This window comes from Moschus berezovskii, chromosome 8 (genome assembly GCF_049115385.1).
Source record: "Moschus berezovskii isolate FMDL1 chromosome 8, NW_MosBer_1.0, whole genome shotgun sequence".
Taxonomy (NCBI): Eukaryota; Metazoa; Chordata; class Mammalia; order Artiodactyla; family Moschidae; genus Moschus; species Moschus berezovskii.
This window is the reverse complement of record NC_142467.1, coordinates 50,988,892-51,006,209: the sequence shown is the minus strand read 5'-3', so window position 1 is coordinate 51,006,209 and position 17,318 is coordinate 50,988,892. Positions and strand designations below refer to the sequence as shown.

The 17,318-nt window shown below is 42.0% G+C and overlaps 1 protein-coding gene across 7 annotated transcripts in view; it reads left to right on the top strand.

Annotated features, from left to right (window-relative positions):
* ABLIM3 (actin binding LIM protein family member 3) overlaps nucleotides 1-17,318 on the top strand; it is a 142,491-nt gene that overhangs the window by 54,752 nt on the left and 70,421 nt on the right. For all 7 annotated transcript variants that reach the window (XM_088838572.1, XM_088838571.1, XM_088838570.1 and 4 more), the window contains 2 exons: nucleotides 12,250-12,433; nucleotides 14,672-14,784. In XM_088838572.1, coding sequence (XP_088694698.1) covers nucleotides 12,250-12,433; nucleotides 14,672-14,784 — 297 coding nt within the window. The remainder of the gene's footprint in view (nucleotides 1-12,249; nucleotides 12,434-14,671; nucleotides 14,785-17,318) is intronic.

Below are 17,318 nucleotides of genomic sequence, written 5' to 3'. Positions count from 1 at the left end.
TTCTCTATCTGACTCACTTCACTCAATATGATGATCTCTAGGTTCATCCATGTTGCCATAAATGGCATTATTTCATTCTTTTTAATGGTTAAGTGACATTCCATTATATATATGTACCAGATCTTCTTACCATGCCTCTGTTGATGGACATTTAGGTTGCTTCCATGTCTTGGCTATTGTAAACAGCACTGAAATGAACACTGGGGTGTGCATGTATCCTTTTGGATCATGTTTTTCACTGGATATATGCCCAGGAGTGGGATTTCAGAGTCATATGGTAGCTCTATTTTTAGTTTTTTAAGGAAAAAACAAAACTAAAAAATTCCATACGGTTTTCCATGATGACTGTCCCAATTTACATTCCCACCAACAGTGTAGCAGGGTTCCTTTCTCTCCACACACTCTCTAGCATTTATTGTTTGTGGATTTTTTTTTTTATGATGGCCATTCTGACTGGTGTGAGGTGATATCTTATTGTAGTTTTGATTTGCATTTCTCTAATTAGATATGTTGAACATCTTTTCATGTGCCTCTTGTATGTCTTCTTTGGAGAAATGTCTATTTAGGTCTTCTGCCCATTTTTTGATTGAGTTGTTTGTTTTGATGCTGTTACGCATCATGAGCTGTTTATAAATTTTAGAGGCTACTGCTTTGTCAGTCACATCGTTTGCAAACATTTTCTCCCAATCTGTGAGTTGTCTTTTTGTTTTGTTTGTGGTCTTCCTTTGCTCTACAAAAACTTTTGAGTTTAAGTAGGTTCCATTTGTTTATTTTGGTTTTTATTTCCATTATTCTGGGAGATGGTTTGAAAAATATATTGCTGTGATTTATGTCAGAATGTTCTGCCTATATTTTCCTCTAAGAGTTTTATAGTGTCCAGTCTCACATTCAAGTCTTTAATCTATTTTGAGCTTATTTTTGTGTATTATGTTAAAGAATGATCTAATTTCACTTTTTAAATGTAGCTTTCCAGTTTTCACAGTACCATTTGTTGAAGAGATTGTCTTTCCAATATTGTGTAGTCAATTTGTCATAAGTTAATTTACCATAGCTGCATGGATTTATTTCTGGTTTTCTATCCTGTTCCATCTATCTGTATTTCTATTTTTGTGCCAGTACCATACTGTTTTGATGACTGTAACTTTGTAGTATAGTCTGAAGTCACAGAGCCTGATTCTTTCAGTTCCATTTTTCTTTCTCAAGATTGCTTTGGCTATTAGGAGTCTTTAGTGTCTCCATACAAGTTTTAAGATTTTTATTTTCTAGTTCTGTGAACAATGTCATTGGTAATTCAATAGGGATTGCCTTGAATCTGTAGATTGCCTTGAGTAGTATAGTCATTTTGACAATACTGATTATTCCATTCCAAGAATATGGTATGTCTTTCCATCTGTTTGTGTCATCTTTGATATTTTTATTCAGCATCTTACAGCTTTCAGAATGCAGTTCTTTTGTCCCTTGAGGTAGGTTTATTTCTTGGTATTTTATTCTTTTTGATGTGATGGTAAATGGAATTATTTCTTTAATTTCTCTTTCTGATCTTTCATTGTTAATGTATAGGAATGCATCTTTCTGCATATTAATTTTGTATCCTAAAACTTGACCAAATTCACTGATGAGCTATAGTATTGATAGCTTTCTGGTAGCATCTTTAGGATTTTCTATTTATAGTATCATGTCATCTGCAGTGACAGTTTTATTTCTTCTTTTCCAATCTGGATTCTTTTTATTTCTTTTTCTTCTCTGATTGCCATGGGTAGGACTTTCAAAACTGTATTGAATCAAAGTAACCTGACTTGATATCCTTGTCTTATTCCTGGTCTTAGAGGAAATGCTTTCAGCTTTTCACTGTTGAATATGATGTTAACTGTACGTTTGTCATATATGGCCTTTATAATGTTGAGGAAGGTTACCTCTATGCCCACTTTCTGGAGAGTTTTTATCATAAATGGGTGTTGAATTTTATCAAAAGATTTTTCTGCAGCTACTGAGGTAATCATAAGGTTTTTATTCTCCAGTTTGTTAGTGTGGTATATTGAGGAGTTTCAGAAGGATAGGTGTTAACTCTATCTACATATAAAATAAAAACTTTTAAAAATAATCATATAGGAAAAAAAAAGTGTGTTTCAATGTAATTTGCTAAAAATTGTGATGATGTCTGGCAATGTGTCACATGTGACCAGTTCATGAAATTAAACTGATGATTTGGAAAAAAAAAAAAAAAAGATGCTCTGGGAGCTCCTCCTCCTGATGCCAGACCCCCAGGCTAGGGATCCTGATGTGGGGCTCAGAACTTTCACTTCTGTGAGAGAACCTCTGTGATGTAATTGTTTTTCAATTTGTGATACACCCACCCAGGGACTGTGGGGTTTGATTCAATCATGATTGTTCCTCTCCTACCATCTTGATGTGGCTTCTTCTTTTCTTTGGGTGTAGGATATCTTTTTTGGTAGGTTCCAATGTTTTTTTGTCAGTAGTTGTTCAACAGTTAGTTGTTATCTTGGTATTTTCGTGAGAAGATGAGCTCTTGTCCTTCTACTCCATCTTGGCAAAGTTCTGTGTGGTTTGTAGTTTATATTGAGAACTGACAAACCCCTTGTGTACTAGTTGACCTGAGAGAGTATCTTGGTGTGTGACCATTTTTACATCCCCAGAAACTGAGACAGGACAAAGAGTAATGACAATAAAATTGTTATAAGATGGTTTGAGCTATGAATCTACAGTTATATTCTTAAGAGATTGTGTTTGTTATTTTGCTTTAAGCCAAAATTTAATAGTTTGAAACAATCTTTTATTTAGCCCATGTTTCTCTCGGTTGGCTGGGCAGTTATTCCAGTCTGACTTGGCTCTGCTTATCTCTCCTCACCTCATTATAATGATATGATGGGTCAGCTGGCAGTGGTTGGCAGGCTATTGACCTGAGTACCTCCATGTGGCTTCTCGTCCTCCAGCAGACTGGCCTGGACTCATTTGCATGATAGTCTTTGAGTTCCAAATGTGAAAAAGAGAGGCTTTAGTAAGCAAGACCGTTTTGCACCTCGAGGAGAAGGGGACGACCGAGAATGAGATGGCTGGATGGCATCACCAACTCTGTGGACCTGAGTTTGAGTGAACTCCGGGAGTTGGTGATGGACAAGGAGGCCTGGCGTGCTGTGATTCATGGGATCGCGGAGAGTCAGACACGACTGAGCGACTGGAACTGAACTGAACTTGTGTTACACTTGTTAATGTCCCATTGAACAAAACAAGTAAAATGGCCAATCCCGATTCAAGATCATGGAGAAATAAACTTTGACTTTTGTGGGAGGAGCTGCAACATGAGATTTCAATGATGTGAATACAGAGAAATGAAGAATTTGGCCATTTTGACAGTCTACCATAGGGAGATCACAGAAAATCTTTTAAGGGAGATTTTAAGACCAAAAAAAATTATCATTGTTCTGAATATTTTCAGTGTCAGCTTTACTTGGAGAATATTTTTGTTTCCAGCAGTAAATGGTATAAGGATTAGTTACCCTCGGTCAGTTCACTTCAGTCGCTCAGTCGTGTCTGACTCTGCGACCCCATGAATTGTAGCACACCAGGCCTCCCTATCCATTACCAACTCCCAGAGTTTACTCAAACTAATGTCCATCGAGTCAGTGACGCCATCCAGCCATCTCATCGTCTGTCATCCCCTTTTCCTCCTGCCCCTAATCCCTCCCAGCATCAGGGTCTTTTCCAATGAGTCAACTCTTCGCATGAGGTGGCCAAAGTATTGGAGTTTCAGCTTTAGCATCAGTCTTTCCAATGAACACCCAGGACTGATCTCCTTTAGAATGGACTGGTTGGATCTCCTTGCAGTCCAAGGGACTCTCAAGAGTCTTCTCCAACACCACAGTTCAAAAGCATCAATTCTTCGGCGATCAGCTTTCTTCACAGTCCAACTCTCACATCCATACATGACCACTGGAAAAACCATAGCCTTGACTAGATGGACCTTTGTTGGCAAAATAATGTTTCTGCTTTTTAATATGCTATCTAGGTTACCCTCAGTTCAGTTCAGTTCAGTCGCTCAGTCAAGTTGACTCTTTGTGATCCCATGAATCACAAAACACCAGGCCTCCCTGTCCATCACAAACTCCCGGACTTCACTCAAACTCACGTCCATTGAGTCGGTGATGCCATCCAGCCATCTCATTGTCTGTCGTCCCCGTCTCCTCCCACCCACAATCACTCCCAGCATCAGAGTCTTTTCCAGTGAGTCAACTCGTTGCATGAGGTGGCCAAAGTATTGGAGTTTCAGCTTTAGCATCAGTCCTTCCAATGAACACCCAGGATTGATCTCCTTTAGAATGGACAGGTTGGATCTCCTTGCAGTCCAAGGGACTCTCAAGAGTCTTCTCCAGCACCAAAGTTCAAATGATCTCCTTTAGAATGGACAGGTTGGATCTCCTTGCAGTCCAAGGGACTCTCAAGAGTCTTCTCCAGCACCACAGTTCAAAAGCATCAGTTCTTCGGCGATCAGCTTTCTTCACAGTCCAACTCTCACATCCATACATGACCACGGGAAAAACCATAGCCTTGACTAGACGGACCTTTGTTGGCAAAGTAATGGCTCTGCTTTTTAATATGCTATCTAGGTTGGTCATAACTTTCCTTCCAAGGAGTAAGTGTCTTTTAATTTCATGGCTGCAGTCAGCATCCACAGTGATTTTGGAGCCCAAAAAAATAAAGTCTGACACTGTTTCCACTGTTTTTCCATCTATTTCCCATGAAGTGATGGGACCAGATGCCATGATCTTTGTTTTCTGAATGTTGAGCTTCAAGCCAACCTTTTCACTCTCCTCTTTCACTTTCATCAAGAGGCTTTTTAATTCCTCTTCACTTTCTGCCATAAGGGTGGTGTCATCTGCATATCTGAGGTTATTGATATTTCTCCTGGCAATCTTGATTCCAGCTTGTGCTTCTTCCAGTCCAGCGTTCCTCATGATGTACGCTGCATAGAAGTTAAATAAGCAGGGTGACAATATACAACCTTGACGTACTCCTTTTCCTATTTGGAACCAGTCTGTTGTTCCATGTCCAGTTCTAACTGTTGCTTCCTGACCTGCATACAGGTTTCTCAAGAGGCAGGTCAGGTGGTCTGGGATTTCCATCTCTTTCAGAATGTTCCACAGTTTATTGTGATCCACACAGTCAAAGGCTTTGGCATAGTCAATGAAGCAGAAATAGATGTTTTTCTGGAACTTTCTTGCTTTCTCCATGATCCAGCGGATGTTGGCAATTTGATTTCTGGTGCCTCTGCCTTTTCTAAAACCTGCTTGAACATCTGGGAGTTCACGGTTCACATATTGCTGAAGCCTGGCTTGGAGAATTTTGAGCATGACTTTACTAGCGTGTGAGATGACTGCAATTGTGCAGTAGTTTGAGCATTCTTCGGCATTGCCTTTCTTTGGGATTTGAATGAAGACTGACCTTTTCCAGTCCTGTGGCCACTGCTGAGTTTTCCAAATCTGCTGGCATATTGAGTGCAGCACTTTCACAGCATCATCTTTCAGGATTTGAAATAATAACCCTAAATGTCTATGAAGTTCTTTTAGAACCCTTTTAAAGTGCACAACTGTGCTGACATGAAAGGAAAGAATCTGTAGAGGTGAAAAAAAATAAAATAAAAGCAGAAATCCTGGTGTGACTGCCAGTGCCAGATTTAATCCTCATGCTTTATGCCAAATCTTGAAGACCTTGAGCTTTTACCTTGATGGCTACTTGGATCATGGAGACTAGAAGTCAAAGCTTAGAGCCTGACTAGCATAGGATTCTAACAGGAGACCTCTGAGTAAAGCTAAATTTCCTCCTACCAAAGATTACTCCCAATGTATAGATGGATGAGAAGTAAACCAGAAAAGGAAACAGCACTGAAACTCCTGTACCAGCTTAGGCACTGGGTATAAGACATTGAAACTTGTATCAAAATGTGTAGCCATACCCACTCTTTATATGGATTCACATTCTATATTCATGCTATACATTTGACATTTTAAAAAGTGAAACAGAATTTAAAAGTGATCCCACACTTGGCAAAGGTCAGATTTATTCTAGACCTCTAAGAGTTTCTACAGATAACATTATTATCATAATGAATAACTCCAGGAAAAAATATACAAATCATGATGAGGGAAAGCCAGCAGAATGATGGAGAGTAGAATGGGAACCTTGGAGACTTTATAGATTGAAGTTTTCTAACATTGTATAACAGCTACTTTCAATACATTTAAACAAGTAAGAGAAGCCAGCAAAAACAATGAACAAGAGACAATACATTATAACAACAGCAGATTTGAAAAAGAAACAATATACATTTTAGACATAAAAATGTATAGTATTTAAAATTTAAAACTCAGTGATTGGATTAAATAGCAGATCAGATGTTGTTGAAAAGACAATAAACTTTATGATTCAGTAAAGAGAGCGGTATATATGTATAGCCCAGAAATACAAGAAAGTGGTAAAAAATAAAAGAGAAGTTTATACATGGAGAATATAGTGAGAGAGTTTGACATATATCTAACCAGAGTTCTACAGAGATATAATAGAGGACGTGAGAAGGAGGACAATATTTGAAGAAATAGCATCTTTGAATTATGTAGAACTGTTGAAAGACACAAATCCTTGAATCTGGGAAACTTAATAAATCCCAGTAGGAAAATATAAAATAAATCTACCTGTACACATCATATTGAAACAGCAGATCACCAAAAACAACCTCCCCTCCCCGCCAAAAAAAAACCCCATCTTAAAAGTAGTCAGAGAGAAGAGCCAGGACATCTGCATATGAATGGTAAATAAGCTGACAGCTGGGCTTCCCTGGTGGCTCAGAGGTTTCAGAGGGTAAAGCGTCTGCCTCCAATGCGGGAGACCCGGGTTCGATTCCCTGGGTCGGGAAGATCCCCTGGAGAAGGAAACGGTAACCCACTCCAGTATTCTTGCCTGGAGAATCCCATGGACGGAGAAGCCTGGTAGGCTACAGTCCACGGGGTCGCATAGAGTCGGACACGACTGAGCGACGGAATGGAATGGAAAGTTTTAGTAGCAACAAGGAAATCTGAAAACAGTGAATTAATATCTTTATGTACTGAAAGAAGTACCTAAAAATTGATGTATTCAGCAAAACTGTCTTTCAAGAACAAAGGCAAACCGACAGCTAACATCATACTTAATGGTGAAAAACTGACTGACTGCTTCCCTTTGAGATCAAAAGAAAAAAAAATCTGCTCTTACCACTTTTGTTTAACGTTGTACTACAATTTCATGGTAGGTCAGTTAGGCAAGAAAATGAAATAAAAGACACCCAGATTGAAAAAGAGGTAAGAATATCTCTATTTGCCCATGGCATGATCTTGTGTATAACAAATCCCAAGGAATGCACTAAAAACTATTAGAAGTAACAGGTTGATCAGATTTCAAGTTACAAGATCAGTTTACCAGAGTTAGTTGTGTTTCTATATACTTAGAATGAACAATCTCAAAATAAAATTGAGAAAACAATTCCCTTTACAATAGCATCTAATAAAATGCATAAGAATAAATTTATTGAAGGCATAAAATTTATACTTTGAAAGCTATAAAATATTAAAGAATAAGTGAAAAAATATACCATGTTCATGGATCAGAAATCTTGTTTTGATGGTGATATTCTCAGGTCAGTCTATGAACTTAGTGCTATCTTAGTCAGCTCAGGCTGCCATAACAAAATAAAGACTGGGTGACATAAACAGCAGTAATGTATTTTCTCACAATTCTGGAGGTTGCAAGTCCAAGATCATGGTGTCAGCATAGTCAGGTTACGGAAAGCTCCCTTCCTGTCTTGCTGACAGGTACATTCTCACTGTGTCCTCATGTTTTCTGAGAGGGAGGGAAAGAGGTGGGAGGGAGGGAGGAAGGGAAGATGAGAATGAAAAAGAGAATGACAAGTTTGCTGGTGTCTCTTCTAATGAGGGCACTAATCCCATAATGAAGGTCCCATCCTATGGCCTCATCTAAACCTGATTATCTCCTAAAGGCCACTATCTAAATACCATCACATTATGGCTTGGGGCTTCAACATACGAATCTAGGGGAGGACACTATTCAGTTCATAGCACATGTAATCCCTATGAAAATCCCCACTGGCTTCTTTGCAGAAATTGTCAAACTGATTCTAAAATGTATGTGAAATTAGAGACATAGAATAACCAAAATAATCTTAAAAAAGAAGAACAAAGTTGGAAGACTCGAAATTCCCACTTTAAAAGCTTACTGCAGAGCTACAATAAACACAACAGTGTGGTACAATGATAGACATAGAGATCAATAGAGTAGAAATGAGAGGCAAAGATAAAGCCTTGGGCTTCCTTGGTGGCTCAGTGGTAAAGAATCCATCTGCCAGTGCAGGAGAAATGGGTTCGATCCCTGATCCGGGAAGATCCCACATGCTGTGGAGCCACTGAGCCCATACCCTAGAGCCCAGTTGTTCAGTAGTGCTCAATAGTAGCCTATGCTCTAGAGCCCATGTGTTGTGACTACTGAGGCCCTCATGCCTTGGAGCCTGTGCTCCACGAGAGAAGCCACTGCAGTGAGAAACCTACACACTGCACCTAGAGGGCAGACCCTGCTCATCGCAAGTAGAGAAAGCAGCAATGAAGACCTAGCACAGCCACAAATTAATTAATTAAATTTTAAAAATACAGTCTTATATTTATGGCCAGCTGAATATTATCGAGACAATAAAAATAATTCAATAGGGAAAGAATAGTATTCAACAAATGATGCTAGGAAAACTGAACATATGTACACACACAAAAAATGAAATTGCAGTCTTCTTCACACCATACACAAAAATTAACTCAAAGTGAGTCAAAAATCTAAAGGTAAGAGCTAAAACTACAAAATTCTTAAAACAAAATATAGGAGCAAATATTCATGATGTTCAGTTAGGCAAAGCCTTCTTGGACATGATAACAAAGAAAGCAACTGGGGAAAAATAAACATCATCAAAATTTAAAACTCTTTTGCTTCAAAACAGATCATCAGGAATGTAAAAAGAAAACACATAGAATGAAAGACAGAATCTGTAAATCATGTATTGATATTTATAAAGGAGTTGTATCTAGGACAGGTTGAATAGATCAGTTGTGATGTAGTCACACAGTTGAATCCAGCACAGCACAACAAAGGAACCACAGTTAGGTGCATCGACATGAATGAATTTCAAAAACATAACACTGAGAGAATGAAGCAGTAAATTACACAGAAGAGTTAATGCAGTATGATTCCATCTGTATACAATTCAAAAACAGGCAAAACTAAACAATGTAGTTTGTGGATATCTCAAAGGTAGCAAAACTGTAAAGAAAAGCAAAGAGATTGATAAACTCATGATTCAGGAAAGGAATGTACAAAGGAGGCATTCTTAGGGAGATGAATGGGATTCCAAGGTGCTGGTAATGTTTCATAAATTAAGTAATGGATACCTGGGGGCATATTTTGTTTCTTCTTTACAATGTACAGTATACAGTGTAGTATATTATTACATTTTCTTTATGTATATTTCACAATTTAAATGTTTAAAATAATGAATGAAATCCCCCTCGGGGACCTTCTAACACTTTGAAAGTCCATAAAACTGTCTCATTTGAAAAGTTGAAAATCAACAGAATTATATGACAGAATCCTAGACTCTTAGACCTGGATGTGTCCTCAGTTACCAATGGCTCCCTCATTTTACAAATGAGGCAGCTGAACTCCAGAGAGGTGAAGTCACTTTTTCAAAGTCACACAGCACCTGAATGCTAGAATAGAAATATGGAGGAAGGTCCAGTGACCCTCAAAATAGTACATTTGCCACTGAAACACAGTAAGGCTGGGTGTAAAGCCTCTTCTAGGCATTATATTTATCGTGAGCTTTCATCCTTTATTTTCTTAAAGCAGTTCTGAGTTCTCATATTCTGTCCCATTGTCAGACCATATGATCTTTCTTTTAATTATAAGACTTTACTTTTTGATTCACAAAATAATGACTTCCCTGGATATATTAATTCCATGTCACTTCCATACTGCAGACCCTTCCCGTGGCCTTTCCTGTTATTTGAATGAAGACCTCTGCTCAGGCTCAAACACATCTGTCATGCTGGTCCAGCCTACCTTCCACCTCGTGTTCCCCACTGTATTTCCAGGAACCCTGGGATTCTTATCAACTCTTACATCCTTTCTACCAAAAACTTCCTCCTTCAGCTCCTTGGGGGAAATGAAGGAACTGATTGTTCCAAGTTTTTGTGTGGCCTCCTGGTTTTCTCCACTGGGAGAGGTGGCTCTGGGAGTAGAGTTGGCAGGAGACACAAAGGAGAGAAAAGAAGGGAAAAAACAGGAGCTCTTTCCAGTGAGGTCGTAGGCCATGACCTAACTAATTCCACAGCCATTGAGTCAATCGATCTGCCACCTGCACACTCCAGAACAGCCTGTTCTCTGGCCTTGCCTGCCCTCCAGACCAGGCATTGTTTGATGTGATGAGTTTTCATGAAGCCTGATGAAAGATGGACCCTTCCCCACTTGCTACCTCCACCACCACCTCTTCCACTCGTCACCCTACAGGGCTTGTTTCTATGGGCCTCCAGCTCTACCTCATACAGAGTTTTAAATGTTTAGGCACACAGTCAGCCCTGAAGAAAGCTTTCCTTCTTCTAGACTCACAGGATGTCAATATCAGAAGAAAATCTCAGGTCATTTCTTGTCCAGTTTCTGCTTTTTGCATAGCAGTGAACAGAGGCCCCAGATTACAGAGGGCCAAGGTCATTGTCACCCAGAGAGTTAGTGGCAGTGACAAGACCAGAGACCAGGTGGTCAGACTCCCAGAGTAGAGTCTGTCACTGACCTAGACTGTTTTCCCTGGTGCTATGACATGTGAATTCACTTTGAAGCTGCCCTGCTCCCTTGCCTTGGCCCTTTAATCCTACCTCTGGCCTGCAGAGTAAATAAACACTTGTGAAATACTTCTGACATTCACCTGGAAGTCCCTCCTACCTTTAACCAAGCTGCTTTTGGAAAACAACTTTGCCTATTAAAGATGAGAGGGTACTTACTGGGGTGATGTCACCCAGTCCAGGCCAGGTCCTTGCACTTACAGGCTTGGAAACCATCTTGTTGGTTTCCCCACCACAGATCCCACTTGATAAAGCTGAGTCAGGCTAACTACATTTTTGGGAAACCGATGTATTAAAGCTAAGTGCCTGTTTATTACCATAAACAAGAGCTATAACTCTCTGTTGTATCAGTTCACATTGCCCTGACCAGCTGCTTCTTCCTAAAGGCAACCTGTGTAGAAAGTCACACTGTCAGACAGTCACTTGGTGAATGCAAACTCTGAACAAGGGGGATTTGAAAGCGCTCTCCAGCTGCCTTCGTTTGTTGCTGACTGGTCCCTTCCTGGCTGACCCATCCTTGCTTTAACTGGATCAATACACTCAGCAGTTCTGGTGGCCCTGAGAGTCATTCGATATCTTGAAAGAAACTTAGCCTCTTTCTGCTCTTCCTATTATGTGTTGATTTCATAACTCTCAGAGGGAAATCTCATTTCCCACATTTCTCAGTCCTTTGTGGGAGGGGAACCCCATGATTCAGTTGTTCGGACACCTATAATTATATCCACGTGCTCTTCTATTATCCATCCTACATTACTTCATCTTGTGCACCAGGATATCCCAAAATACTTTATAAAGTATGATGAGGACAGATTATAATCTTCAAATCATATATCCCATTGACATTCTAAGTTGTCTTCATCTAGCACAGACTCGTGCACATAGGAAATGCCCAGAAAATTTTTACTGAATGATTCTTTTATTAAATCATGGCATCACTAGCTGTGTTGCATTGTGTGAGCCGCATGGCCTATATCTTAAGAGGATTGTACAACATGGCTGGTCTCAGTGTGCATCAGGGTCAGCCAGGGAGTTGTGCTAAAAATGCAGATGCCTAGGCTCTGCAACCCCAGGGAGTCTGATTCAGGTCCCGGCAGCTGCATCTCCAGAAGTCTGCCAGGTGATTCTGATGCAAGTGATCTTCAGACAATCCTTTAAAAAGCACTGGCCCCAGAGGCCCATGAGTTCCCATGTGTCACCATTATCTGGTCGCTTGTAACTGAGTCAGCCTCCAGCCTCATCCCCAGCAAGAACCTCCTGCTTACAGACCCTTCCTTGGACTCACCTGCCTTATTTCCCTGCTTGTTTCCTCAAGTGTGTGGCTGTGGCCTTGCCCAGTCGGGCTTCTTCTTCAAGAACCAGGAGTACATCTGCACCCAGGACTACCAGCAACTCTACGGCACCCGCTGCGACAGCTGCCGGGACTTCATCACGGGCGAGGTTATTTCCGCGCTGGGCCGCACCTACCACCCTAAGTGCTTCGTGTGCAGCTTGTGCAAGTGAGTGGGTGGCCAGCAAGGGCTGGGACCCTCTGCCTAGGTCCCTGGGGAGGGGAAGAAATGGCCTTTCCAAGGCAGATCTCGGGGTGAGCACTTTCATTCCTTAGAATCTCAGGGGTGGAAGGACTTGACAAGCAAATGGTTTTGAACATTTAGCAGCTGAATCCTGTCTGTTAGATGTGGTCTCATACAAAACACTAGTTTGTCCCAAGGTGAAGGCAGAGTAAAGATCTGAGCCCCTACATTCAAGTCTCCTATTTCCCATCAAAAGGCCTGAAAGGAACCACTGAGTGCCATGGCCTCTCAAGACTCAGTGTGGAATCCACGGGTCTGGCTCAGGCTCTCACATCCTCAGCCACATGTGGCCCTGGGATGTCTATTTATAGCCTTCCTCCACGACCCTGGCAGGTGACCCCACCTCTGTAAGCCTCAGCTTCATTGGTAAAATGGGTATCAAGACCAGTCCAACTTCATTAGGTTTTCAGGAAAATAAATGAGACGGTACCTGCAGAGACCGCTCAGTGACTGGTACCAAATTGTGTCTGATTTTATTCTTTTCTTTATCATAATGTTCATCATCCACCTTCTCAAGACTTTAAAATTTATTTATTTTTAATTGAAGGATAATCACCTTACAATATTGTGTTGGTTTCTGCCATACATCAACATGAATCAGACATAGGTATACCTCGGTCCCCCGACTCTTGAACCTCCTTCCCACCTCCCACCCCATCCCATCCCTCTAGGTTGTTGCAGAGCCCTGGTTTTAGTTCCCTGAGTCATACAGCAAATTCCCATTGGCTATCTATTTTATATATGGTAGTGTATATGTTTCCATGTTCCTCTCTCCATTCTCAAGACCTTTGATAGGTGATAGAAAGCTCACCATCTGCCTCCTCCCCACCCCAAGCAACCCCATCACTTGTTAACTTAGCAAATGTACCTTAAGGACCCACTGTATACCAAATACCATATTAAGGAGACAAAAAATAAAGAAAACCTCAACCCTGTCCACCAATATTTTAACATTTAATGGAGTGCTCTAAGTCATAAGTAAAGCACTATTGGAGTATATGTATGTACTTTTTAATAGGGAAAGTAATCTGTAGATTAATTATTCTTCTCATAAAATAACCACCTCTTTGTTACCAGTTAGAGTAATTAACCACTTGGGGTTTTTGATTGAGACTAATGACCCAGTGCCTAAGAAAATATCACCCAGTGGCATTCATTCTTTCATCCAGCCCTTAAAACCTGGGCCTTAGGTCCTAGAATGCCAGGACCATTGGAAGTTTGCACAGTAGGGTCCATATAGTATGAAGTGGAGGTTTTGTGAAGCTCCATGGAGATGAGGTGTCTTCTCAAGTCATGATCCATGTCCTTTTACCGGTAGTGAGTGCCTGGGCTGTGACAAGAGCACAGCTCCCCCCTCCCCAGCACTCCCTCCATCATTCATGTTGCTAATGTAAGGGCAGTAGAACCACTGCAGGCTTAGGGCCGTGTGCTCAGAACCCATGTTAACAGGCATTCTAGACTACATGAACAAGAGCTGCTGCGTGATGGGATTGGCTGAGCTGAGGGTTCTAAACTGTTTATATTTAGTTAGGGAGGCAGGACAAGACAAGCTTGAGATTCCTGAGCTGTGAAACTCCCAACTGTTCAAAGGCAGGTGAGCAGAGGAAGAGGTTCTCTCTGGGCATCTAAGATTCCTGGGGGGTAAAAGGAAGACCTTTTGGCAAATTGAATTGAGTTCTTCCTGACATACAGGGATAGGTCAAGTTGGGAAGACATCCTTCCAGGAGGAAGTGCCCCTGGGAAGAGTTTTTAGCCTCTTTATTGTATAGAAGGAAATGGAAACCCACTCCAGTATTCTTGCCTGGAGAATTCCATGGACAGAGGAGCCTGCCAGGCTATAGTCCGTGGGGTCGCAAGAGTTGGACACGACTTTGCAACTAAGCCACCACTGCCATCGTTGTATAGAGGAGAAATGTAAGCTCAAATAAGTGTTGTGATTTGCCCAATGTTTAAAAATCATGTAAATGGCCCAACTGGATCTCCTTCCAGTCCTGATCCTGATTGAGTGGTTTAGCTCTGCCCGGGGAACAGCCCGCGAGTGTAGCTGGTACTCTGTATGTGCTATATGTGCTACCAGAGATCTTCAAGCACATGTCGTCAAGTCACCTATAGACACAGAGCCATCTGGAGAGGAAATGTTGAATTTCTTCTTCCTCCTCACAGGAAGCCTTTCCCCATTGGAGACAAGGTGACCTTCAGTGGGAAGGAATGCTTGTGTCAGACGTGCTCCCAGTCCATGACCAGCAGTAAGCCCATCAAGATCCGCGGACCAAGCCGTGAGTCCTCCCCGCCGGGTGCCTCCCCGTCTGCAAGCACATCTCCCAGGGCTCCCCTGTCCCAGTTTCATTAACCACTTCCCTTCTGCAGCCTGGAGGGAAGTGGGGGCGGTTCCCACACTGGAGGACTCCTGAAGTATGACCCAGTTGGCAGACAGCCCAGACTCATGAGCTTCCCTACATACAGATGCAGGGAAAACAGGCTGCCCAGCAGTAAACAGGGGTGGCCTGGGCCATGTTTCAACCGCTTGGGTGGTTCTCCTGGGATGAGCAGACCTCCTTATCTCCCCTCTGGTCCATACTGCCTGGAGCACCCCAACAGAGCCGATCAGGTGTTTTCCACCAGTGGCTCTCAATTCTTAAAAATTCCATTAAAAAACTGTACGCAGACATATCTTAGCAAAAGATGGAATATGGGAGAAAGCCACAAGGGCTGTGCTTAGTGTCTCTTAGGGTGTGTCCTGTGGACTACAGCATTAGCTTCACTACAAAACTGGCAAAAATACAGATTTCTAGGCCCACTTTGGACTTGTAGGAATGGGACCTAGAAATATATGATCGTAATAAGCTTCCTGAATGATTCATTCGCTGTTCCTAAAACTGAGAACTACTCATAAAGGTCATGTTCTATCACTAAAACACAGATTGTGGCTTGAAGAGGAGCTGAGGATCAGAGGTGTACCTTAGAACAGTCATTCTTATTTGTGGAATGTCCATTCCATTCCAACTTGTCTAGCTGTAAGATATCTAAATCACTGTTGCAAAACGCCCTTCTCGGTCCTTCACTGCATGTGCCCACACACACACCCAGGGTCTCGTAAGCCAGGTTAGGCTCCAGCATTCTTTCATGTTACATGACACTCTCACTTGTCGGCAGAATCAATGAAAACCCATTAGCGTCCTGTGCTGCATCACTGCGCCATGTGGGGGCTGTCAGCCACGGCACCAGCAGAGTCAGCATTCTGGGGCTGTGTCCACTCGAGGAGGGTGAGCACAGAACCACCTCCCCCAAGTCAGCAGGACTCAGTTCCCGGAGGCTCCAATAGCAAGGGAGCCTATCAGGGGCTCCCTCTATCATTCTTCCCTCCTTTCAGTTGATTCAGACCTGTTCCCAGACTTTCCTTCAGTGTCTTGGGTGGGGATCAAGAAAAATTTGCTGCTCTGAGCAGGTTTCCATCTCAAGGTGGCTAAGGCTGAATGCACACACAGTTATCTTTCATAACTGCTTGAAAGCATCAACCAGAATGACAGCAAGTCTGGAATGCTAGGTTGCAGGACTACAGGACCATGGCTGATGCTGCTCAGGTACCCAGACACCAGTGAGACTACGTGTGAGGCCATAGAGAGGAGCCAGCTGGAGTCAGGAGGCTGTGTTCCTTCTGTGTGATGCACACCTGTCATGCAGCCTCCCTGTGACTCAGTTTACCCAACTGAGTGGAAAGCAAATGTATCCGTATTCGGCAATCAAACTAACATACATCATAGTGTGTAAACTGCTCTCTAAATATAAAGTGAGGGGCTTTGGCGGTCTAATCTACAAAAATGCCAGAGGAGAACTGAGAATAAATTCCTGAATCTGCTGTTATTTCACTCAGCTTGTGTTGTGTGTTACTGTGTGCCTTGAGGATCTCAGGCAGGTGGGAGATTTTCTCAGCTGCCTATGGGAAGCCTGCATGGGAGCATGTCCACGAGGAGAGGCTGCTAAATGTCTGCACCATAATTCTTCAGATCAGGAGGTGGAAGAAGGGAAGGAAGAGTCAATACAGAAGAACAGTGAGCACGTGGGCAGTCTCCAGGGGAATGCCTAGGATCATGGCTCATCTTGCTACTTGCAAAGTCTAGACATCACTGTGTGGATCTATGGGGCATATGTTTCCCCAAAGGTGGTCATTGTCCATGCTGCAAACACCAAGTAGTCTCCTGACTTGAGGGGAAGTTGAAAGGGCTTTTGAGTCCCCCAAGGATGGAGGAAACTAAAACAAGATTCAAAGTGTGCTAAGATGATGAACATAACTTGGAAAAGGAAAACGAAGGACAAAAAACTTGCTATATTTTTGAGCCAGAGGAGTGTGAAGTTTCATTCCTGGAATGTCAAGACACTGTGGAAAAACAAGATCTGTATCTACTCAGAAGAGATCAAGAAGAATACTTGGGAACTATCAAGAAATGGGAATCATGTTACTTATCACAGGCAGGAGAACTGCTTCTTCACAGACCTCACTGAGTAGAATCAAGAACAGACCACCACCTCCACCAACACTATGACCATCACCACCACCATCATGATCACCATCATACCATCACCACTGCTAACATTGACCGACTATTCCTAGTGCCAGGCACTGCACAGACCTCACTGAGAAGAATCAGGGGCAGAAGCAACATCACCACCTCCACCAACACCATTGCCATCACTACTGCCAGCATTGATTGGCCATTACTGTTGTCAGTACTGCACTAAGTTTTCTAAACATCTCGTTTAATCATTACAACAACTCTTTGAGGGAGACAAGAGCAATGGTTTTTAGATAAGA